This window comes from Octopus sinensis, linkage group LG12 (genome assembly GCF_006345805.1).
Source record: "Octopus sinensis linkage group LG12, ASM634580v1, whole genome shotgun sequence".
Classification (NCBI taxonomy): domain Eukaryota; kingdom Metazoa; phylum Mollusca; class Cephalopoda; order Octopoda; family Octopodidae; genus Octopus; species Octopus sinensis.
Genome location: NC_043008.1, coordinates 5263822 through 5288864, shown reverse-complemented (window position 1 = coordinate 5288864; position 25043 = coordinate 5263822). Strand labels below are relative to the sequence as shown.

The 25043-nt window shown below is 38.1% G+C and overlaps 1 protein-coding gene across 1 annotated transcript in view; it reads left to right on the top strand.

The window, feature by feature from the left end:
- Positions 1-2376: 2376 nt before the first annotated feature.
- Positions 2377-25043, top strand: part of LOC115218059 (calcium/calmodulin-dependent protein kinase type IV) — a 107638-nt gene continuing 84971 nt past the window's right edge. The window contains exons 1-2 of the mRNA XM_029787828.2: positions 2377-2980; positions 9053-9131. Coding sequence (XP_029643688.1) covers positions 2892-2980; positions 9053-9131 — 168 coding nt within the window. The 5' untranslated portion in view covers positions 2377-2891. The remainder of the gene's footprint in view (positions 2981-9052; positions 9132-25043) is intronic.

The window sequence follows — 25043 nt, the reverse complement described above, 5'->3', positions numbered from 1 at the left end:
AAGAAGAGCCATAACCAGTGGAGGAGCTTCAAAGTGGTCATTCGACCTTCTAGAAATAGCAGCCAAATCTCCTCCAAATACACCTAAAGAGAGGACACATTCTATGAGGTAAGCCTAGATATACAATATACAACTCCATGATGAAAAAAATAAGCCCCCAAAACACGTGATGGCCGTTGTTGGAACAGCTCTGACTATGATTAGGTCTGGCGATCAGGTTCGCACGATTAGATCTGATGTGAAGTTTAACAGCAGAAGCAATAACAACAACAAGCGTACAGAAATGGACGACACAGTGGAGGTGTCGTGTAAAACAACTTGCTCTGAACGAATATGACAAAGAGAATGCGCTCTCGCGAAAGGGGGGGAGAGGCCCCGGAAAATTCACATCTTCAGTCCATGGCCTTTAAACTATAGTGATTGACCCAGGCCGGGAAAAAAGAAAATAGTGTAATTGGTGTAAAACGACTTGTTCTAAACGATTATCAAGAACACACACACACAAAAAGAAATGATTTGGTCACTGCAACATTTAAATCTCCAAAGACAGAAAATATTTAGACACAAACGTGTGTCTCAGAAAGACATTCTCAGACACAAACGCATGCTACCACACTGAATTTCAGAGCGGATTCAGGAAAAAAGATCAAATTTTCACACAGTAACCAATGATATGCTGAACATTACGGCTGTTAAAATTGCAGATTGTCTTCAAAACAAATATTTTAAAGCTTCACAAACGTCAACATTTAAAGAAAATTTTGTCATAAAATGAAGGCATTTATTTCGGGAGGAGGTGTGTGTTCTTGATAATCGTTTAGAACAAGTAGTTTTACACCAATTACACTATTTTTTTCTTTTTTTTTCGGCACGGGTCAAACACTAGTTTAAAGGCCATGGACTGAAGATGTGAATTTTCCGAGGCCTCTCCCGCACCCCCACCCCTTTCGCGAGATGTGAATTTTCCGAGGCCTCTCCCCCACCCCCACCCCTTTCGCGAAAGCGCAGTTTTTTTGGGGTTTTTTTGTCATATTCGTTTAGAGCAAGTTGTTTTACACCTATTATACTATTTTTTTGTTTTTATGACCGGGTCAAACGCTTTAGTTTAACCCAGAAATGGACTGAGGTGTTGTATGTCCCAACTGCAAACACTGCGCGCACACAAACACATCTCAATTAACCAGCGCATATAGAGTGGGTGTAGAGTATAGTCTAAATGTAGATGAAGGAATGGATAACCTCGATTACTAAATAAATATGTAGGCTGCATTTAGTGCACCGGCTGACAACTTTCAGATCATAGGTGTGGTAGTTTACAATATTGGCTAATCGATCTCTCGCTACATACCAGCAACAAAAATAGAAAGATATTCACTATGAATGGGTTAGCGATATACACCAAAGTAGTTTTAAGTGCATATCGAAACCAGGGCGCGGAAATAGTTTGTTACGAGTTTACGTTACACCCAAATTCAATGAAAAGAATAAAAACAGCGATTCCTATTTCTTTACTACCCACAAGGGGTTAAACATAGAGGGGATAAACAAGGACAGACAAACAGATTAAGTCGATTAGATCGACCCCAGTGCGTAACTGGTACTTATTTAATCGACCCCGAAAGGATGAAAGGCAAAGTCGACCTCGGCGGAATTTGAACTCAGAACGTAGCGGCAGACGAAATACCTATTTCTTTACTACCCACAAGGGGCTAAAAACAGAGGGGACAAACAAACGGATTAACTCGATTACATCGATCCAAGTGCATAACTGGTACTTAATTTATCGATCCCGAAAGGATGAAAGGCAAAGTCGACCTCGGTGGAATTTGAACTCAGAACGTAACAGCAGACGAAATACGGCTACGCATTTCGCCCAGCATGCTAACGGTTCTGCCAGCTCACCGCCTTCACGGAAAAGGTTATATAATAATAATGATGATTTCAAATTCTGGCAGAAGGCCAGCAATTTCGGGGAGAGAGTAAGTTGATTAGATCGACCCCAGTGTTCAAATGTTACTTATTTTATCGACATCGATAGGGAAGGCTAAGTCAACCCTGGTAGAATTTGAACATTGAATGTAAAGACAGCCGAAATATTTGTTTCTTTATTATCCACAAGGGGCTAAACGCAGAGGGAACAAACAAGGACAGACAAACGGATTAAGTCGATTATATCGACCTCAGTGCGTAACTGGTACTTATTTAATCGAGCCCGAAAGGATGAAAGGCAAAGTCGACCTCGGCGGAATTTGAACTCACAACGTAGCGGCAGACGAAATACCACTCGGCATTTCGCCCGGCGTGCTAACCACTCTGCCAGCGCGCAGCGATTCCGCGATCACTCCAAAGACACGAAACGTAAGGGAGGTAACTCTTATTGGACTACCGAGAACAAGGATGTGCAGGGCGAAAACGCCGCGTTGGGTTTCACCACTTTGGTGCATAACGGTCTGTGGGAGCCAAACTTGATTGTGAATATATACTTTCCCATTAAAGTGGGCAAGATTCTGACTGTATCTTCAAGTATCTGTGCTTTAACGAATATATAAAGTTATATTCTTATATCTTTATATAGCTGTAGAATATATATTGTTTAACTGTGGTTATTTTCTCACCATTCCAATCGATATTTGATCACCTGTTGCCAAGCAATTACAGCGATATAACCCTAGCAAAAAAAGAGTACAAAAAAGTAAAAACATAAAAGAAAGAAAAGCGAAAGAGAGACACGAAATATTTGGAAATTAGTACTGGTGTCATTAGTAGTTGTAATAGTAATAGTTCTAGTAGTAGTAGTAGTAGTAGTAGTAGTAGGTGCCGTCATACTATTGCTTGTTTTTTTCCCATCAACTTCAAAGATAGGAAATCTTTGCCAAAAAGAACTCCAACAAATGGCAACAAAAACGGATTATTGGGTGGCTGAAAGCATAAAGGATGTCCCGTTTGCAGATCGATACGAAATGGGAGATGAACTTGGAAGGTAACGTAGCAATTATTTCGGACGTTTGAAGTTGTAATAATTTTAAAAAACAAACACACACAAATCTTTTCACTGAAATAAATTAATTATTATTTCTTGATTTTTCTAAAACATTAACCCTTTCGTTACTATATTTATTTTGAGATGCTCTGTGTTTCTTTCAATTAATTTTAAATATAACAAAGAATTTATCAAAATAACTTAGTTATCATTCAGCCAGTGTTAGCAACATGAATTGTGACAAAGGTTTGGTGGAAGATTTTGATTCAGAACTTTTGAAAACAAAACATTTGTACTACAGAGTCAGAGCTGGTTTCGGGTTGGTAACGAAAGGGTTAATGATTTTCTGGCGGGATTTAATTACTTTTTTCTAAAAAACGACAAAGTAGGAATAAATTTCTTCTTTTTTTAGTTTTTAGTTTTACATTTTTTTTTTAAAGCAACGAATTAATCTTGGATTGACTAAATATGATCATAAAGAGAAGACAGCAGACACAACAACAAACAACAACTATAATTCTTTCTAATTTTTGGCTGAAGGACAGTAAGTTTGAGGGAAGGAGGCTAGTCAATTAAATCGACCCCCGTTGTTCAACTGGTACACAATCTTATCGGCCCCGAAAAGATGAAGGGTACAAATGCAACAAGAAACCAATACCCTCTAGAAATGTTTAAAACAATAGCAGTGATAAGCAAGCATTCAGAGGACTGGGTTTATGAAACTGTTTGCGATTCTTATTTGGAACCATTTCCCTCTATGACCCATGTTATATTTGCAAGTGGCCCATAATTCACAGATACTTGTTTTCGCCTTCAAATCCCAGATTTTATAAGGGAGTATTTTTTTAATACCTTTCACAATCTCATGGGGAAGAAAAAGGCACAGAAGCGGGTGTTCTCTCTCTCTCTCTCTCTCTCTCTCTCTCTCAGTATTCTTGAGTTTGTTACATCAGGAATTATGATCTGAGAGATTTCTTTTTCTTCCCTAAAATTCCAAATTCCTTTTTATATTGTTGCACTAATCCCCATTACTATCACCACATTCTGTGCCATTTCTCTTCTCTTTAAGGTAAAAATAGCTATTCTAAAACTCAATTTTCTTACAGGCCGAGGCACTATAGCTGGGATTTTTGAAAAGCTATCCCCTCCTCGTGGGGAATGAAAAGGACTTGGAATTTGGGGGAGGGAGCAAAATTGGGGGGGAAAAAAAATCAAAATTTTTGAAAAAAAAAAATCTTTCTGAATCATAATTCTCGTTGTATGAAAACTAAAAATGTTGGAAAAAGAAGGGGAAAAGACATTGGAGTCGTCCCTTTTTCTTTCTATAACCTTATTTACAGCTTTTCCAAAATTCTGCCTTTAAACAATTTTTTTATTGGAATGGAATAAATAATTGTTTCTAATTTAGACAAAAGGCCAGCAACTTTGAGAGGAGGGCCAACTTGACTACATCTAACCCAGTTTTTGACTGGTACTTTATTTTATTAGCTCTGAGAGGGAAGTTAACTTGGGCAGGATTTGAATGTAAAAAATGATATTTATCTGATCTTCTTTCTTCTTAACGTGTAAATCAGTGCTGCCCAACGCCCGGCCCATGAAGCCTTAGAATACGGCCCGCTAGTCGGTCTTCAATTTATGGGTATCTGCAAAACAAATTACTAAAAATGTATTTGTAGATCATAAAAAATCCCATTAAAGTATCCTCTTTATGTCCTACATGCAGGTCTTCTCCATGTGTCATTATGAGACGTGATTTATCTGCGACAGAGATAGTTTTAAGCATGCTGAGTCAGCTGCCTTTTTTTTGAATCTTGATCAATTGTTAAATTTGTTTTATAGGGTGTAAGGTTCTAAATCAAAATTTTTAATGGCCATTTTGTATTCATGTAATATCTGGAGACTATAATTTTTTGATAGCAGTGAAAAAGTAATAGAAATAGTATCATATGTAGGACCCCTATGTTTAAATTGAGTTATGAATTTTAATTGTATAATGGATAATGTCTATAAATAGAATAATAGAATCAATGTTTTCAGTTCTGAATACTTTATCAAACCATTTCAAATAGTTGTATTAAAAAATGAAAGGCTAGAAATGTGAATCTGGCCCACTAGCATTGTTTTTCTTAAATCCGGCCCATGTTCGGAAAAGGTTGGGCAGCACTGGTGTAAATGAATCTTTAAATTTATAAATGGTTCTGCGGTGCTTGCTTCAATACTGATAATAATATGAATAAACAATGTATTACAGTGTTTGTCTCACACAATACCTTTGTTTCTCTTTATGGTTTCTGTAAATAAACTTTTTCATAACAGCATTTTTAAATATATTTTGAACATAAAAGAAGCATTGTTCAATTGTTTGTCTACGAATTCTAAGATGTGTCTGAGAGGGTGGAAAATGGAGAAGCAACCACTGACATAGTTTACATTATCTTCAAGAGTACCTCTTGTTTCTGAAACCAAAACCACAGCATGGATAAGATAACATAATCGATTGTATTTTAAACTTTGTTAAGTAAAAAGACATATTTATGTCAAAAGGAGAAATCAATATAATTTACCTGTTTCCATCTCGAACATCAAACATGGACACCCAGAACAAAATAACCACAAAAGGAACGTACAAACATGTATGTTGTTATGTGAAAGCGAATATCTGAATTTTGCTTTTCGTAACTCTTTGGTACCATATGTTCGCAAGAGAGGGAAGATATGTCTGTAGCGAATCCTGCATGCATGAAGTGGATTCGATCCAACATAGCCAAATTTAAATCAATACTGCCACTGTGGTGCACCTGAGCACTGTATACAATAATTTCATTATTATTATTATATTAGAACTTTTCCCATGATGGAACAATGGTTTTTCTCTGACAGCAGTTTTTACATTTTCCAGATGCCTTTTAGCTAGGCCAAAACAATGTCTTCACCACTTGACCCTTTCTAACCTCTTCTACTTCACCAAAGGCTAGAATAGAGATAACAAGACCACCAACTAAATCTATTGTTCTCATTGATATATCTATCCTTCTGGGTCTTACCCCAAGCAAAAACCAGTTAGTCACCAACCCGTGACAACTCAACCAGGTCTGGCTGACCAACCTTGGTCAGAGGGAGAAAGCAACTGTGAGACAAAACCCTACCATTCTCTCTAGCTCTAATTCCATTCTCTTACAACATCATTCTATCTCTCTCAGCAATTACTACTAACAACCAAGGGAACCCAAACCAAATATTCTACTGCATCTAACTTTTGCATGCTTTTGGATTTATCAACCTGCCCGTCGAGGCAAGGTATTGTAACGTAACGGTAAATAAATACATTTCTTTAAAAATTCATGCATTGTTCATCTTACACATTTTACAACTTGCCGTTTTAATAACAAACTCTTATGCGCGCACCGGGATCACTGTTTGCTAGTAGTACCCAATATACCGACCGTTATGTGTCCATGCCCTGAGCTGGGCCTGTTACAAGTTGAAATGAAGCCCCTATTTCACATCTAGCCTGTCTATTACAGGCTTTACACGGGCCTGGACATACCCTCACATCCCTGTTTTAAGTTATTATCTATGGAGTTGAGGAATAAAATGAAGGAAAAGTGCATTTATCAGGTACAAAAACTAGGTTCAAAGTTGTAGTTGTCTAAGGATATTTAATCTTTGCTATAATTATGGTATTTGTGGAGGTGCAATGGCCCAGTGGTTAGGACAGCAGACTTGCAGTCATAGGATTGCGGTTTTGATTCCCAGACAGGGCATTGTGAGTGTTTATTGAGCGAAAACACTTAAAGCTCTATGAGGCTCCGGGGGGGGGGGGCATCCCTGCAGTACTTTTTCGCCACAACTTTCTCTCACTCTTTCTTCTGTTGACCTGCTCGCTTAGCCACCGGGGTGGCATCATTTGAAGGCATAAACAATGCGAAGCGCATTGTGACCAGTGATGTGTAGCAACATCTGATAGCCTGGTCAGTCACAGTGATCACGGTGATAATTATGGTATTTATAGTCTAACCAAATGCAGCAAAGTATTAAATCCCGTCTCCTTTAGTCCTGAATATCAAATCCCATCATTGTCGACAGTGTTATTATTAAAATAATATCAGTAATACGTTTGGGTAAGGCGGCAAGCTGGTAGAATGGTTACCAAGCCGAGGTAACTGCTTAGCGGCATTTACATTCCGCCAAGGCCGATTTGCCTTTTATCCTTTCAGGGTCGATAAAATAAGTATCAGTTAAGCACTGGAGTCGATGTAATCGACTTAATCCGTTTGACTGTCCTTGTTTGTCCCCTATGTTTAGCCCCTTGTGGGTAGTAAAGAAATAGGTATTTAACGAGGGGAGCTGGCAGAAGCATTAGCACGCCAGGTGAAATGCATAGCTGTATTTCGTCTGCCGTTACGTTCCGAGTTCAAATTCCGCCGAGGTCAACTTTGCCTTTTATCCTTTCGGGGTCGATAAATTAAGTATCAGTTACGCACTGGGGTCGATGTAATCAACTTAATCCATTTGTCCGTCTTTGTTTGTCCCCTCTGTGTTTAGCCCCTTGTGGGTAGTAAAGAAATGGGTATTGTGGATGGACACACACACGCACCCACACACACACATACGACAGGCTTCTTTCAGTTTCCATCTACCAAATTCACTCACAAGGCTTTGGTTGGCCTGAGACTATCGCAGAAGACACTTGCTCAAGGTGCCACGCAGTGGGACTGAACCCGGAACCATGTGGTTGGGAAACAAGCTTCTTACCAGACAACCACGCCAGTGCCTTTATTTAATATATTCTATATTCACAGAGTAGAGGCGCATGGCTTAGTGGTTAGGGTGTTAGCATCATGATCGTAAGATTGTGGTTTCGATTCCTGGACCGAGCGACGCGTTTGTGTTCTTGAGCAAAACACTTCATTTCACATTGTTCCAGTCCACTCAGCTGGAAAAAATGAGTAACGCTGTGATGGACTGGCGTTCCATCCAGTCTGGGAACACATACACCATAGAAACCTGGCCCATGAGCCTGGCTAGGCTTTATTATTTATATTTACAGACTCCCCACATAGTCACTGATATCAGTAAGGCCTCCATATAGTGTGTTTGACATCTTTAACGACTTCAGTGTGTTTGACAGAAGTAGGGTGTTCAGGCAGTGTGTTTGACATCAATTAGGCCTTCATATAGTCTATGGGGTATGAATGTGATATCTGTTTGATATGAAAATAAATGACCGTTCTCACTCGCGAGCGACTCTGACTTGGTAACATGTACCATAGCTCCACTTATTATTTTAGGTGACCGTGTTGTCACGAGCAAGCATAGGTCCTTTCATGCGTCTATGTTTGCTGTGTCTGAATCAATGATGACCCCAAATACTTTGCAAGTGGGAGCTTGGTCACATCAAAGATATTTCAATATATTGGGTTGTCCGGAAAGTTCGTGCCGATTTATAGTAGCTTACCTTTTGACTTATTTTAGAACATGGCTGAGTCCATAAAGCAGGATTTGACTATACCTCCATTTAAAGCACACTATAAGCTATCTTTTCATGAAAGAAGGTTTATATTCCTATAACCTGTGTTAATTCTGTAACCCTTTAAAATGGAAGATAAGAAAGTTCATTTTCGGCACTTGATGCTTTGGGAACCAGACAAAAATTGCTGCTGCTCTGCTTGGATGTGTTACCCCACCCTCCATATTCACCAGATATTGCTCCTTTGGATTTCCACTTATTCAGGTCTCTGCAGAATAGTCTTAATGGTAAAAATTTCAATTCCTTGGATGACGTAAAAAGATACCTTAACAAATTCTTTGCCATAAAACCACCTCAATTCTGGGAAGAGGGTATTTTCAAGTTAAAGGAAAGATGGAGATGCATTGTGCAACAAAATGGTTAATATTTGTTTGATTAAAAATGTAATGGCAAGTATTTATTGACCTTTCTCTTTCCTTTAAAAATCGGCACGAACTTTCCGGACAACCCAATATTTTCATATTCATTTTCCACTCCTTAATCTTAATTGAATAACATTGTTGTTGTTGTTAAGTGATTATAACTTAATTCTTTAATTTCAGAGGTGCCAGTGCTGTTGTATATGCCTGTCGGAATAAAAAAGATAACACCCAATGGGCAGTGAAAAAGATTGCCAAAAGGGTAAGTTTAATTTTAGCTGTAATCATGTCTGCATTTGCTATATGTATGTATGTGTGTGTGGGGGTATCTCTTATTATAAAAGGCAGATTTTCTCTGCCTCCCTTTGTCAGTTATAGAAATCTACAATATAGGATTTCTTCAATTACAATTTACCTAGCATTTTTAAGAGTAGAATGCATCGGGTCGTGCCAGGTCCACTTTTTAAAATTTCAACCCCAGTTAAGCAAAATTTAGAGAAAACTCACATTCTGGTGTATGAGTCAAATGCTTCTCTTAGTGTGGGATACAGCACACGCAAATGCACACACACAGTGTGCAAAGAATAATGCGAAAGTAATTCACTTTCTGTAGTGAGTGACTCTTTCACTCTGCCTCCCACCTCCTCTTTACACACATAGACACGCAAATATATAAATAAAATTGTAAGCTAACGTGCGTGTGTGTGTGTGTGTGAGGGTGCGTGTGTGTGTGTGTGCGTGTGCGTGAGTGTGTGACAGGAAAGTTTTTTAGGACGAATATAAGACCTATATCCAAGTAGCAGAAAGATCGCCCAAAAGTGTATATAGATATTTAAATGTATTTATATATTCATCTATACACAGATGTATGTATAATGTGTGTGTATATATTTCCCTAGAGGTAACCTTTCACTCCATACAAAGTTTTTTAGGACGAATATAACATCTAAAGTATATACAAGTAGCAGAAAGATTGCCCAAAAGTGTATATAGATATTTAAATGTATTTATATATTCATCTATACACAGATGTATGTATAACGTGTGTGTATATATTTCTATAGACGTAACCATTCACTCCGCACAAAGTTTTTAGGATGAAAATAAGATCTAAAGTTATCTCTAAGTAGCACAAAGATCGCCCAAAAGTGTATATAGATATATAAATGTATTTATATATTCATCTATGCACACATGTATGTATAACGTGTGTGTATATATTTCCATAGAGGTAACCATTCACTCCATACAAAGTTTTTTAGGACGAAATAAGATCTAAAGTTATCTCTAAGAAACAGAAAGATCGCCCAAAAGTGTATATAGATATTTAAATGTATTTATATATTTATATATAAAAGAAAGGTGTGTCTGTCTACTCCGATTTAGATTCCTAACTACTCCCACATTTTGCGATGCAGTTTAACCAAAACCGGGTATCTTATAGTCGTCATTCATATCGAGCCCTTCTGGGTATTAGCGCGCGTCTACGATGAGTCTATGATTTTACAAATAATTTACCATTTTTTTCCATTTTAATGCATATTTTTTTAAATAAAGGGAAGTAACTCTCAAACTTCACACCAATATGCGTGCTCATATGCGACGTAATATCACATCAGCAGCATTTCCTCACACCCTCCTTGCACTTGGCGAAGGCAAAATACCAGGGGATGAAAATGGTAATATTGCCATCGATTCCATTTGTACCATTGTTAAGACGCCTTCTGATCTCAGAGATGCAGTGTTCCCAGATCTACAAGCTAATTATCAGAATATGGATTGGATTGGCAAAAAGGCTATACTGGCCCCGAGGAATAAAACTGTTCACCATATTAATGATGAAATGCTAAAACTCATTCCTGGGGAAGTCTATGTATATCAGTCTATCGATACAACTCCTGACCCAGAGGACGTCATCAACTATCCAATAGAGGTACTCAATTCCTTTGAGCACCCCGGACTACCACCACACTTTCTCAAACTTAAAGTTGGTGCCCCTATAATGCTCATCAGAAATTTGGTTCCCCCAAAACAATGCAATGGCACACGCTTGATCGTTAAGTCCTTATCTCCCACCGTAAACTTATATCAATATTTGCTTGAATAATCATCATAATTCAGTGCAATCATTAACAGTACTTTCAAGCAATTCAGCCCCGAGCAACGCCGGGCAATTCTGCTAGTATATATATATAATCAAAATGAGGGTGAAAAAAATCTCTATATATATAAACGGCAAAATGTCTGTCTGTGTGCGTGTCCTTTATACAAATCCACAATTTTTCAGTTAGAGAGCTTGCACTTTCTATGGTCATTCAAAACCATCCAAGGGTGGTCATGCACATCTTTATATTTCCCCAGTCACCCTGCAAAGCCATTAAAAAATCAATAGAAGTGACTTTTTTGTGAATTTTCTATCCAAAACCCAATCAAAATGCCTGAAACTTGATACGCCAATTGAATACCAGCTAGCTGTATGTGTTTGGTTGGAGATTTGGACAGTACTCGCGTGTATGTGTGCATGCATAGTGTTAGTTGGATATTAATTTGATAACATCAATTTTAACACCAGTGGTCTAGCATATAAAAAAACTGAGATTCAGTAAATAGTATTTCATACATAAATATAAGAGGGAATTTTTTAACCACTATGTGGAAACCCTTATGCTGGAAGAAGATCCGCTATGGTCTTAACCACTAACAATTCTTAGTGGTTAAAACCATAGCGGATCTTCTAGCATAAGGGTTTCCACATAGTGGTTAAAAAAAATTCCCTTGTATATTTATGTATATATATATATATATATATATACTAGCAGTATCGCCCGGCGTTGCTCGGGTTGTAAGGGAAATAACTATATAGCATTTTTAGAGAGTTATAGCCAAAAAGTAGCAAAAAAATGCATTAAAAATTCAAAAAAAATTAAGGTAATTTTTCTTTAAATCGTTGACACATCGTAGATATTTTTAGAGAGTTACTTCCCTTATATAAAAGCGAAAAAAATGCATTAAAATGGAAAAATATGATGGTAATTTTTTTTTAAATCGTAGACTCATCGTAGACGCGCGCTAACACCCAGAAGGGCTCGTTTGTTATTCTGGGTAACTTTCTGTAAAATTATTAAAATTTTGTTCAAACATCGCTATAGAAAATGGGTTATTAGCTAATATTCAATTGGGTATACAACAAAATTTTACGATAGAATTTGTTATTCTGGGTAACTTTCTGTAAAATTATTAAAATTTTGTTCAAACATCGCTATAGAAAATGGGTTATTAGCTAATATTCAATTGGGTATACAACAAAATTTTACGATAGAATTTGTTATTCTGGGTAACTTTCTGATACCCATAATAATATTTATGGCAAAATAGGCCTTAATTTCATTTAAGGTTGTGGGAAATAACAAACTATCCTTTCTTTCGGTTTGTTTACGTTTAGCGTAATGATTTCAAATAGGCTCATTCGAAAAAGTAATAGAAATAGTCTAAGGCTTTACTCTTCTGGGAAGTCTGTGGCTTGGTCCAGTTTCTTCAGAAAACTCACCGAAAGAAACAGTTTTTAGATTTTCACTCCATTCAGGTACCAATTCGTTTTCTTTATCGCTGTCGGATTCACTGTTTTCACTTTAATAGCTGCAAACTTGCAAAGACAAAGGAGGAGAAGGGTGATAGCGTCAGTGAAACAATTCGCTCCCTTTGTGTGTGTGTGCGTTTGCGTGTGGTGTAAACCAAACTAAGAAAAGCATTTGACACACACACCAGAATGTGAGTTTTCTGTAAATTTTGCTTAATTGGAGTTTAAATTTTAAAAACTGGACCTGGCATGACGCGATGCATTGTACTCTTAAAAATGCTAGGTAAATTGTAATTGAAGAAATCCTATATTGTAGATTTGTATAACTCCCAAAGGGTGGCAGATAAAATCTGCCTTTTATAATAAGAGATATATATATGAGAAAGTTGTATGAAAAAAATTTATAACATTCTTCTGACATAATGACTCAAATATATATTTTTTAACCTTTTAAAACAAGCCTTCTGTAGTTTTTTCACTTTTTACTATTTTCTATATATATATATATATATATATATATATACATACACACAGAGATAGGCACTGTTAATCAAAAAGTTAAATTTGTTAATCAGTTAACCAAAAAGTAACTTCGTTAATCGTTAATTCTTTGAAAATGTAACAGAAGTTGACGTGAATCTGTTAACGGTAATTTTTTTATTGAAAAAAAGCCATAACTACAGTTTAATACCCAATCGACTTTGTTGTCTCATAATCTCCAGAAGAATTGATACTTTTTAACGAAACTTTCACCAAATAATCGCTTATACCCTGTAGATTGAGTGTATGTAAAGATTCGTTGGAAAAGATTTTCTGAGGGGTTGGGGAGAGGAGTTTCATAAAATTCACTGGACCCGACATTTTCCCCCTCATGAATTTCTGGAAAATAGGTATTTTTTAATGAAATTTTATACAACTACCTTTCAAACAGTGTAGATTACGATTGCAAAGTAATTTGTAGGGAAAACTTTTGGAGGTGGGGGGGTTCTGGAAAACAGAGTTTCGGACCAGGCGGCAGCCCACATAAGTTGGAATTTCTCCGTTTTGACGGGGACTTTTTTTTCTTTTTCCTCCAATGTTTTTCGCCAAAGTCTTCATAATGATGGGAGGTATCTTTTCCCGAAAAAAGAGAAAGAAAAAAAATTTTGAAAATTTGTTTTTTCACTCCTGCCACCCCCTCACCACCTCGAAACGATTTTGGCCATCTTTTTTTTCACTATGCACTTAAAACCCACGAGAGAAATATTTTCGGTTTAAAAAAAACAACATTGTTAATAATTTCAGAGGAAAATTTGTGATTTAAGGGAGATTTGGCTGTTGTTTCTAGCATATCCCAAAACCTTCCTCCTCATTTCTTTCTCACTCACACATCTATTGATATTTTTCTCCTCATGAACAAATTTTATGAAATGATGATATCAAAGTAACGCATGTGTAGTCCCAACCGAACAAGGCTGTGTTATGTGTAAGAAAGAAAAACACCTAAAAATCTTTAGGGTTCATATTCTTTTCAACTCTAGGAACAAAACCTGAAATTTTGGGGTAGGGGGCCAGTCAATTGGGTCGACCCAAGTATGCAACTGGTACTTAATTTATCGACCCCAAAAGGATGAAAGGCAGAGTCGACCCATTACAACACAAGGCCGAATGCAAGGTAATGAGCAAGAAGATTTACAAAATGAGAAATTTTGTAAAGAATTTCGAATTAGAAAACAAATCTAAAGTGGCTTGTAAACATTTGACATCTACTTCTAGCATATAGGTGTTGGCATTCCAACGCCCTAATGCTTAATACATACACACACACACATGTATGTATGTATGTATGTATAATAGTAATGAAATCATCGTATACAGTGCTCAGGTGCATCACAAATTGTCAGAAGTGCATATAAAGCATATGCAGTAATGTACAAATGTCTGGAAAGCGAACAGTGTATGAGTCAGATACATGCTTGCGTGTGTATGGAGGGGAGAAAATCAGGTGTAGTGTTGGCGAATCTCAGGAAGCATGGAAGTTTTGACTAACAACTGATGCCGGCAGTTTGTTCCATACTTCAGCAACTCTTAGCACGAAAAAAATGTTTCCAAAAATCATGGGAGCTGTGTGCTGTTTTCTGACTTTGTAAATATGTCCACAGGTGTTAGACAGATGGAGTTTGAAAAGGTGCTCAGAGTTATTGTTTTAAGATGGTTAATAATTTTATGGGTGTCAGCTGCCAGACGTCGGAGTATGTATGTATGTGTGTGTATACATGTACATACATATACATACATATATAAATGTGTGTGTGTGTGTGTATGTAGAAAGGTAATAAGTGTGAATGTGACAACCGTCCTGGCATATTACTGCTCTCTGTTAAGGAAAAATTCTCTCTATAGTCATCTTAAACAGAATTAACACTTAGTCAGTTCTATCCATCAAGAGAGTTGGAGTAAGTTTACACTTAGTCAGTTCTATCTATCAAGAGAGTCATGTCAAGGCACTATATTAGATATTATATTCAGTTTGTGACAAGTCCAAGAGAAGACCCGGGGGCACAATAAATATATCTATATGGTATTTATTGACCTTATAAAAGCCTTTGACTATGTATGTCAGCAGACTTTGTGAAAAGTATTAGCAAAGTTTGGTATTCCTGAACGAATGCTAAATGTCATCGTGTCCTTGCATAAAGATATGGAGACATCTGTTCCCTCAAATGGCATTTAATCTCAGCCTTTCGATATTAAAAATGGTATAAAATAAGGCTGTGTTTTGGCACCAGTATTATTTGCACTACATTTTATAGTAATGCTGGAGTGTATCTTCTCTGATGTAGAAAAGGGTTAGGGTTAGCCATATCGGCCTTTGCCTTTCCTTTGGATAACATCAGTGGTGTGGAGAGGGGAGGCTGGTATGCATGGGCAACTGCTGGTCTTCCATAAACAACCTTGCCCGGACTTGTGCCTCAGAGGGTAACTTTCTAGGTGCAATCCCATAGTCATTCATGACCGAAGGGGGCCTCCTCCATATATATATACATATATATATATACACCAGGGTTTTCCGAAAATCTGCCCAGGGCTGTGAAAATGGAAAATTCTATTTTGTAAAACTATTTCTTGAAGACAGGAGAACGGGTGGCACCTTCAATCAACAACGTTTCAAACTAAGGACTAAAGGCTGCATCTCAAACTATAAGAGACTTACTGTTTGTAGATGAGTGCGCCCTAGTTGCTTATACACTAGAGAACACCCAGTACATCAATTTCAGATTTGCAGCAGTAGCCTGATCTTTTAGCTTAACTATTAGCATAAAAAATCTGTTGTATCAACCACACCCTGGTAATAATCTAGAAACCTTGCCCAGCATATTTGTAGAAAACAAAGCTTTGAAAACAGTTCATGCTTTCACATATTTGATGCTAAACTCGATAGGGAGGTTCAAACTCATATTGGAAAGGCTAGTCATCATCATCATTGTTCAACCATGGTCGAGACAACGGAATTTACCATGCTACGCCAGACTTCACGGTCCATCATAGCATTACGGAGGTCCTGTTGCTGGATGCCTGTATCCCTGGCTAGTACAGCTTTTGAAAAGCTTTATGATCAACTTTGGTAATGCCCATAATGTCTCAGAACAAAAATAGAATTCATTTGTCCTAGAACCCTTATCGTATGCACATTAGTCAACAGAACAGCTTTCATATGACATGTCTTAGACAAATATGCGAAGTTAAATGGGATGATGGAGATAAAAATAGCACTATCCTAGAAATGTGTAGACTACCTTGTATAGCGGCAGTTTTCTTGTTCAAGTCTCAGATCTTTTCGCTTTGACTGGCAGATTTTTAAAATAATTTCTTTGTAACCAAACACTTTTAAACTTCGTATACTGGTAGAATGTGTTACATAAAACATCTTTTTCTCTTGGCTTTCTTGAGAAAATTCTGTAGTTTGTAAGCTATTTCTTGTTTAATTTCTTGCATTTAGTAGGGTTAGGGGTGGGGGGAAGGGTATCTTTTTTTCTTCAGAAATGTAAATAAACCCAATCTGTTTCTTAAACGAATATATAATATGTAATGTGTGTATCTGTGCAACAGAGAGGGAAATTAAAACTGCATGTTGTGAACTTAGAATGTGTGTTTATTAATAAAAGTTTAATAACAATAATCTTTTATTCATATGAACGTAACTGATAAGAAATATGTCATAAATAACAGGGACAAACTAAATATAGACTGCAGAAAGTTGTTGTTGACAAACAACAGCAGAAATTGTATTCACCTCAATAGACGTCATTGATTGGTTGAAATTGCCGAAGTGCAAGAAATAGCTTACTAACTACAGAATTTTCTCAAGAAAGCCAAGAGAAAAAGATGTTTTATGTAACACATTCTACCAGTATACGAAGTTTTAAAGTGTTTAGTTACAAAGAAATTATTTTAAAAATCTGCCGGTCAAAGTGAAAAGATCCCAAGTCTCAGATGCGGTGATGTGGGCACATCCTCCACATGAATAATGATTGAAAATGAAACATCTGAATATTACAAAAGAAACTTTGAGAATCTTGCGAGAAACTGTGCAGATTGGCAGAAAGAGTACTTTTTCCAGTTTCAAAATTTTGAAACTCAAAGGAAATCAAGGTCAGTTATGGGAAAATCGGAAAATAAGCCTGACAACTGATATGAAGTGAATGAATTGTAAACATGGGTAAATTGTTGTAACAGTAGTGTGAGTATGTTGTTGATTGTCCATTTGTGTGCCAGTATTGTTTTCCGGTAGAACAGACAGCTTTTTTTTCTGTTTCTGTCTCTGCTATTATTACGTGATTCTTGATGGGATATTTTTTCTTCCTCATTTGTTTTCTCGCTGATACTAATATGACGTCTTCGACGGAAGAGCCCGTCATATATGTGTGTGTGTGCACGTATGTATTTTAAGTAGACAACTTCGTTGTTTTTTACAAACAAAACACTAGAACTCTTTTTTTTACTCTTTACTTGTTTCAGTCAGACTCTGGCCATACTGGAACACCGCCTTTAGTCGAGCAAATCAACCCCAGGACTTATTCTTTGTAAGCCTAGTACTTATTCTATCGGTCTCTTTTGCCGAACTGCTAAGTTACAGGGACATAAACACACCAGCATCGGTTGTCAAGTGATGTTGGGGGGGACAAACACAGACACAGAAACATATACACACACACACACACAAACATACATACACACATACATATATATATCAGGCGCAGGAGTGGCTGTGTGGTAAGTAGCTTGCTAATCAACCACATGGTTCCAGGTTCAGTCCCACTGCGTGGCATCTTGGGCAAGTGTCTTCTGCTATAGCCCCGGGCCGACCAATGCCTTGTGAGTGGATTTGGTAGACGGAAACTGAAAGAAGCCTGTCGTATATATGTATATATATATATATATATATATATATATATATGTGTGTGTGTGTGTGTTTGTGTGTCTGTGTTTGTCCCCCTAGCATTGCTTGACAACCGATGCTGGTGTGTTTATGTCCCCGTCACGTAGTGGTTTGGCAAAAGAGACCGATAGAATAAGTACTGGGCTTACAAAAGAATAAATCCCAGGGTCGATTTGCTCGACTAAAGGCGGTGCTGCAGCATGGCCGCAGTCAAATGACTGAAACAAGTAAAAGAGTATATATACAACAGGCTTCTTTCATTTTCCATCTACCAAATCCACTCACAAGGCTTTGGTTGGCCCGAGGATATAATAGAAGACACTTGCCCAAGGTGCCACGTAGTGGGACTGAACCCAGAACCATGTGGTTTGTAAGCAAGCTACTTACCACACAGCCACTCCTACGCCTATATGTTAGTAAAAAATAAATAAAAACGCAATTATTGGCGTGTATACTAAGCATAACATATAGATAACGTTAAATTATATTCACTGTATTATACACACAGTGTAATATGCATGCCGTAAATCACTAAATATCACACATATATATAGACATAAATATACACACATATATAGATGTATACACACAAATATATATATAAATGTATACACGTGTGCACACACACACGTTCTTTAGTCCTTACACCTGTTTCGGTCAGAGGCTGAAGCTATGCTAGAGCACCAACTTTCAGTGTGTTCGGATTTCTTTTCTGTACTGTCTTTGGTGAAGTAGCAAGATGGACAGAGCTGCTCTTTTTTGTGCCTTCTTTTAACAATTTGGGGAGTTTACCATATGCAATGCAAGGGAACTTTGGGAAAGTATCTGCAGTGGTTTCGCAAGAGTTTTCTTTCATGTATTTAAAAGAACAGGTGTGTAGCATATCTGATATCCTCACTGTTTGAGAGACACAATAAGAATGATCTTGTTTGAGATTACAGCCATCTTTGGCTAGTTTGACTCTGTTGTGTCCACTGCTCTGATTGGTTGGCCTTTGGTGCGGTTTGTCTCTCTACTGTGTAAAGCCAACCAATCACGACCTTCGGATAAGATGCTTCATTTTGAGCCACCTTAGCCCCTTAAATAGGCTACCATTTTCACTATTCTCTGTCTTTCGGCTCCAGATCTTTTAAGGTCTAGTCACTGACCACAGAGCTACTCAGCTATGTTCCAGCTACAGAAAACTGTGCGGCGTTCAAAGGAGACCTTTGTCACCAACTCCTTATGTATGGTCGGTTAACCCTACAGGTGGAAATCCATCTGGGCCCGTTCCTGTGTTCAGCTCATCGATGGCCGATATTACATCTTCGTCTTTAAAGTCACTGTAATTGATAGTTGTGTCTTTCCCATGTGGATCTACATAATAACTCATCAGGTTTACTTATTTGCGTGTTTTACACAGAGAGTTAAAGACACTTTGGAATTGTTTATTTATCAATTATTCTCCTGGGGTCTGCTGTTAACGAGCTGTCTTCTTCAATCATGCAGTGCACGGAGGCAGACACTTTCTTGTAGAAGGCTTTTTATATTTTCCGCCGCCCTGGTTTCTCTTTCTATCTCTTCCTTTTCATGAGAAGGTTTAAGTTTATTGTCTCTTTGAGTAGGGATTTCTTGCTATCACTAATGATGCGGTTGAGCATCATTATTCTCCAGTTCATAAAGACTTTTCTGTCTCAGAGAATGATGATTTTGTAAGTTGTCGCTCTCTTCTCTGGGACAAATTTAATGCAAATGGATCGCATTATTGACATGAACTCTTCAAGTTTCATATCAATATCTTTCATAAGTAGAATTGGTTCGACTGTGGCTTTGAAGATTTTAAGTTTGAAATCTCTACTTAGATTTGATGACCAGATCTTATGCATATCATTACAGGCTGACCAGGCCATCCCCTTTCTAGTTAGAAAATCTTTTTCAGATGATGATATGTTTAACCCAAGATATTTGTAATCAGAAACCATATTTAAGAGCGTATTGTTGAGAGTATTGATGATGAAATCACTGTTGGACAGGCACTTGTTTACATACTCAAAGCCACAGTCGAACCAATTCTACTATATGGCTCAGAAACCTTGACGTTATCAAAGAAGCTTGAGAGGCAGTTGGATGGAACTTACACTCGCCTCCTTATGAGAGCTCAAAATCTCTCGTGGAAGTATCATCCAACCAAAAGTACAAATATATGGGAAATTACCACCTGTATCATCTCTTGTGAAAGGTAGAAGAGTCCAGTTTGCTAGACATTGTTATAGAGCTGAAAATGAGGTAATTTCTACTCTTCTCCTCTGGAAGCCATCTGCTCGCGATACCAGAGGGCGCACACGCTCTTACCCGGATGTAATCTCCAGGGATACAGGCATCCAGCAACAGGACCTCCGTAATGCTATGATGGACCGTGAAGTCTGGCGTAACATAGTAACTTCCATTGTCTCGACCACAGTCGAACAATGAATAAATGAATCTTTCATAAAGAGACTTTTAAGCCAATTTTGCTGGAATATCTGTTTTTCAATTGACTTCAGATTGGAAATAGTTTGGATGCCATCTGTGTGGAATACATTATTGATTAATTTTGGACCTTACACTGTAAGTTCTATCATGTTGTAGTTGGAGAAGATTGTCGGTGATATCTTCACATTGTGGATAAGTTCCACATTGTTGCTAAAGCAGAGGTCTCATATGTTATCGTTTCTGATTGGGGAGAGTATGGCTTGTACCATGAACAGCATTTTCCTGAGATTATGTAGAGATTCTACTCGATAGCACTTGTAACAGGATGAAGGTCTCTGGAACACTTGAGGGGTGTCGGTCTTATCCTGTTACATTCAAATCGTGTCGAAAGTAAAGCCAAAACTTCAACTATCTTCAACAGCAATAAATAATACTTTATTTTTGTCTGGATTCGCAAATAAAATATATACACATATATTTTCTTCAGGGCGAACTGGTAGCCAAGGCCATAAAACTATTCACAATAGTTAACTTGTGTGAGCCAAAATACTGTCTCCGTTCCCGCGTAGAAGGGGGCTTCTCTACGTGTTGGGTTTTCCTTGAGAGAAGGTTGAGTCGTGTCCACTCGATAGGGCTGCAGCTTCCAAAAAGACCGATCTAGCGGGAAAACTTTCTGCTGGCAGTTCTCTGCGCATACACATGAGGGAACTTCCGGCAGCCTACTGGAAGTAATCCAACTCTGCGCATGCACACTGAAAACTTCCAAATTAGCATCACTACACACTCTTTGAGTGTCATTGTCACCTTCTAGCCATCTGATGTTCGTTGGGGGAAGTTGAAGTCACCCATCAGAAGAACAGTAACCTAGTTTTGTTAGTACTTTTATCATTGTAAGGCTTTCTTCAAATTTACCATCGTGATTTTATATATCATGTTGAACCGTTAATCCCTACACATCTTTATCTCTCTCATTTTTTTTTTCGTTCTCTCTCCATTCTTTTCTTCTCAAAATTTTCTGTTGAAGAGCGTTGGCCCGACACGTCAAAGACTTTTCCATTCTTCCTGACCATTAAACTAATATACCTGTTTATTGTTCCCTCACCTGTCTTTGTATTTTGCTTTCTGTAAATTTGAATTTTATATATATATATATATATATATATATTATGTGAAATAGAAAGATGAATAATCTTGTAGTGGATTAATCAAAAGTTTAACCGATACCTTAGTAGCAAAAATCACAGCAGTGAACAGCACGGTTGGAGGTACAACCATCTGGCGTTGCAACCGAGCGTTGGTGCGGATAATTGAAATTAAAACATTATTGGTGAATTGAAGAAATGGAGCTGAACGCAGATTGAACAGAAATCGTTTTATTTCATTCTACACGTGTTTCGAAAGGCACAAATTACCAAAATCCGATTGAATAATGGGACCATATTGTGTCTTTCTCTTCAGGAAGAAAAAAGGAAATCCGTTGGAAAAACAAAAACAGAACAGAGGCAGAGCAAAAAACAAATCGAACTGTGCTCCTAAGAGCCCATGGCGAAACTGTTTATCAGTGTATGTTGAGAACCGGTGGCTGAAGAATTCAACAGGTCAGGCATCGGTCAAACATGTGGGTGGGGGTGTATAGATGTTCTTTGTGACCGAGAATAAAGTTCTGACTATTTAAAGAATATTGGATGTTTTATAAGGGGCGAGAAAATCTACTTAGAGACGTGTGTGTGTGTATACTGTTCTATATATGTGTGTGTTGGCGTAGGGGTAGAAAACATTTTTTGTGTACGTGTGTGCGTTTGATCGTTCGGCTGTCAGTGGCTGACAGCCGAACGATCAAACGCACACACGTACACAAAAAATGTTTTCTACCCCTACGCCAACACACACATATATAGAACAGTATACACACACACACGTCTCTAAGTAGATTTTTCTCGCCCCTTATAAAACATCCAATATTCTTTAAATAGTCAGAACTTTATTCTCGGTCACAAAGAACATCTATACACCCCCACCACATGTTTGACCGATGCCTGACCTGTTGAATTCTTCAGCCACCGGTTCTCAACATACACTGATAAACAGTTTCGCCATGGGCTCTTAGGAGCACAGTTCGATTTGTTTTTTGCTCTGCCTCTGTTCTGTTTTTGTTTTTCCAACGGATTTCCTTTTTTCTTCCTGAAGAGAAAGACACAATATGGTCCCATTATTCAATCGGATTTTGGTAATTGTGCCTTTCGAAACACGTGTAGAATGAAATAAAACGATTTCTGTTCAATCTGCGTTCAGCTCCATTTCTTCAATTCACCAATAATGTTTTATATATATATATATATATATATATATATATATTATATATATATATATATACATACAGGGTGTCCATAAAGTCTCTTTACAATTTAAAATAATTATACAAAGGCAGTTGATGAGATATTTTAACCAGATTTGTTTTATTTTAATAATTGTTTATTAAAGTTTTTATTGATACTAAATTTTTGTGTTTCACATACTCTGTTGATGGAAGGGAACTGATTCACTGAACTCCTATAAAATGAGGATGAAGCATTCCTCAAGCAAGTTTGTTTTAGTGATGAGGCGACTTTTCATGTTTTAGGGAAATTAAACAGACACAATTTGAGAATCTGGAGATCAGAACACCCCCATGTGACTAGGGAGCTTCAGCAGGAGAGTCCAAAAGGGAATGTGTGGTGTGGAACCATGTGCAATCAAATAATTGATCAATTTTTCTTCTACGAGGCAACAATTACTGTAGATTTTTACCTCGACCTTCTGACCGAATATGTGGCAGCACAATTGATTGATTTACAACCAACCATCATTTTCCAGCAAGATGGTGCACCACCACATTGGGGACGGCATGTTCGTCAGTTCCTCAATCAAACATTTCCAGACCGATGGATTGGAAGGGATGGGCCAATTCCATGGCCACCACGCTCACCAGATATCACTCCTTGGACTTCTTTTTATGGGGTTATGTAAAAGATATCGTGTATCAAACAAACATACAGGACATTGCTGACTTGAAGCAAAGGATTCTTAATGCCATTGCCACCACTGATGAGGCTATCCTACAGCAAACATGGCAAGAAATTGAGTATCGTCTTGATGTGCTTCACGCAACTAATGGTGCACATATTGAGGTTTATTAAATAACAGTTAAAAAAACTTTAATAAACAATTATTACAATAAAATAAATTTGGTTAAGATATCTTGTCAACTGCCTTTGTAATAAAAGTTTTAAATTGTAAATAGACTTTATGGATACTCTGTATATAAGTAAACTGTTGACAGCTAAAAGAGGACCTATTTCTAGTATTCGCTACTATCTTGTCTACATAAGATCTGAGAGATACGTAGTTATTACTCCAAGTCCACATTGGAATGCTAGGATTCCCAAGTCTGAATCGATCTGTCAGCCTAAATCGCTTCAGCAGCAGACCGATGAGGCACAAGTTGCTCTCCCTACTGGTTGAGCCAACGTTATCTAGGTATGCATCTAGAATAGCATTAAAGATGCTCAACATTACTACTGTTTTTTACATCACAAGAAAATCCTCCAGGTGTCAATAGAACTCATTCCGTTTGCCCGCATAAATGCCAGTCAACCTGAAGGTGTTACCACTGAAAGTCAGATTCAGAACGACCGAATCACCTTCTGGGTCTACAAAGATTGCACATGTCTGCAGAGCCAAGCTTTTTCGGATCAGAACCACAACACCACCCCTCCCTCTGTCTGAGTAGGAAACATGATTTTCTCATAGTCTTTCAGGAGGTTCAAGAAGGCCTGCAGCTTGTCCAACTTGGTCTCTGTAGCAACATCATCATTATCATCGTTTAACGTCCGCTTTCCATGCTAGCATGGGTTGACGGTTCGACCGGGGTCTGGGAAGCCAAGAGCCTGCACCAGGCTCCAGTCTGATCTGACAGTGTTGCTACAGCTAGATGCCCTTCCTAATGCTAACCACTCCGTGAGTGTTGTGGGTGCTTTTTGCGTGCCACCGGCACAGGGGCCAGGGAAGGCTGGCAAACGACCACGATTGGTTGGTGCTTTTACATATCACCGACACGGACGCCAGTCAGGCGGTGCTGACAACTGCCATGTTCGGATGGTGCATTTTACGTGCCACTGGCACAGAAGCCAGTCGAGGCAGCGCTGGCATCGGCCACGTTCGGATGGTGCTTTTTACGTGCCACCGGAACAGGGATCACGACTACAATTTCCATTGATTTTTGATGTTGATGTACTTGACTCAATAGGTCTCCTCAAGCACAGGGTCAAAACAGTTTTTCTTTACTTTCCACCTGCACATCAATTTTATGTGACCTGAGTTGTCGAGGAAACAGACTTGCTTCCACTTCGAATTCAGGCTACGCACATTCAGACTGCCTACATGTAATGAAGCTATATCAAAAACGACAAAAAAGAAAGTTGCCTCACTTAATCCAGGGGAATTGTTCTCAGTGCCACCAAGGCCAAGACTAACTACCCCCTTCGTCTCTTCTAAGGTGGGTTCCATCGGTGTGTCAAACACTTTGGGCATGTCTGTTAGTTCGCGTATCTCTTTTGGATATCTGCTGTTTAGAGCCGCCAACTGGCTCCATGCCGGTGGCATGTAAAAGAGCACCATTGGAGCGTGATCATTACCAACATCACCTTACTGGCACCTGTGCCAGTGGCATGTGTAAAAAGATTCGAGCG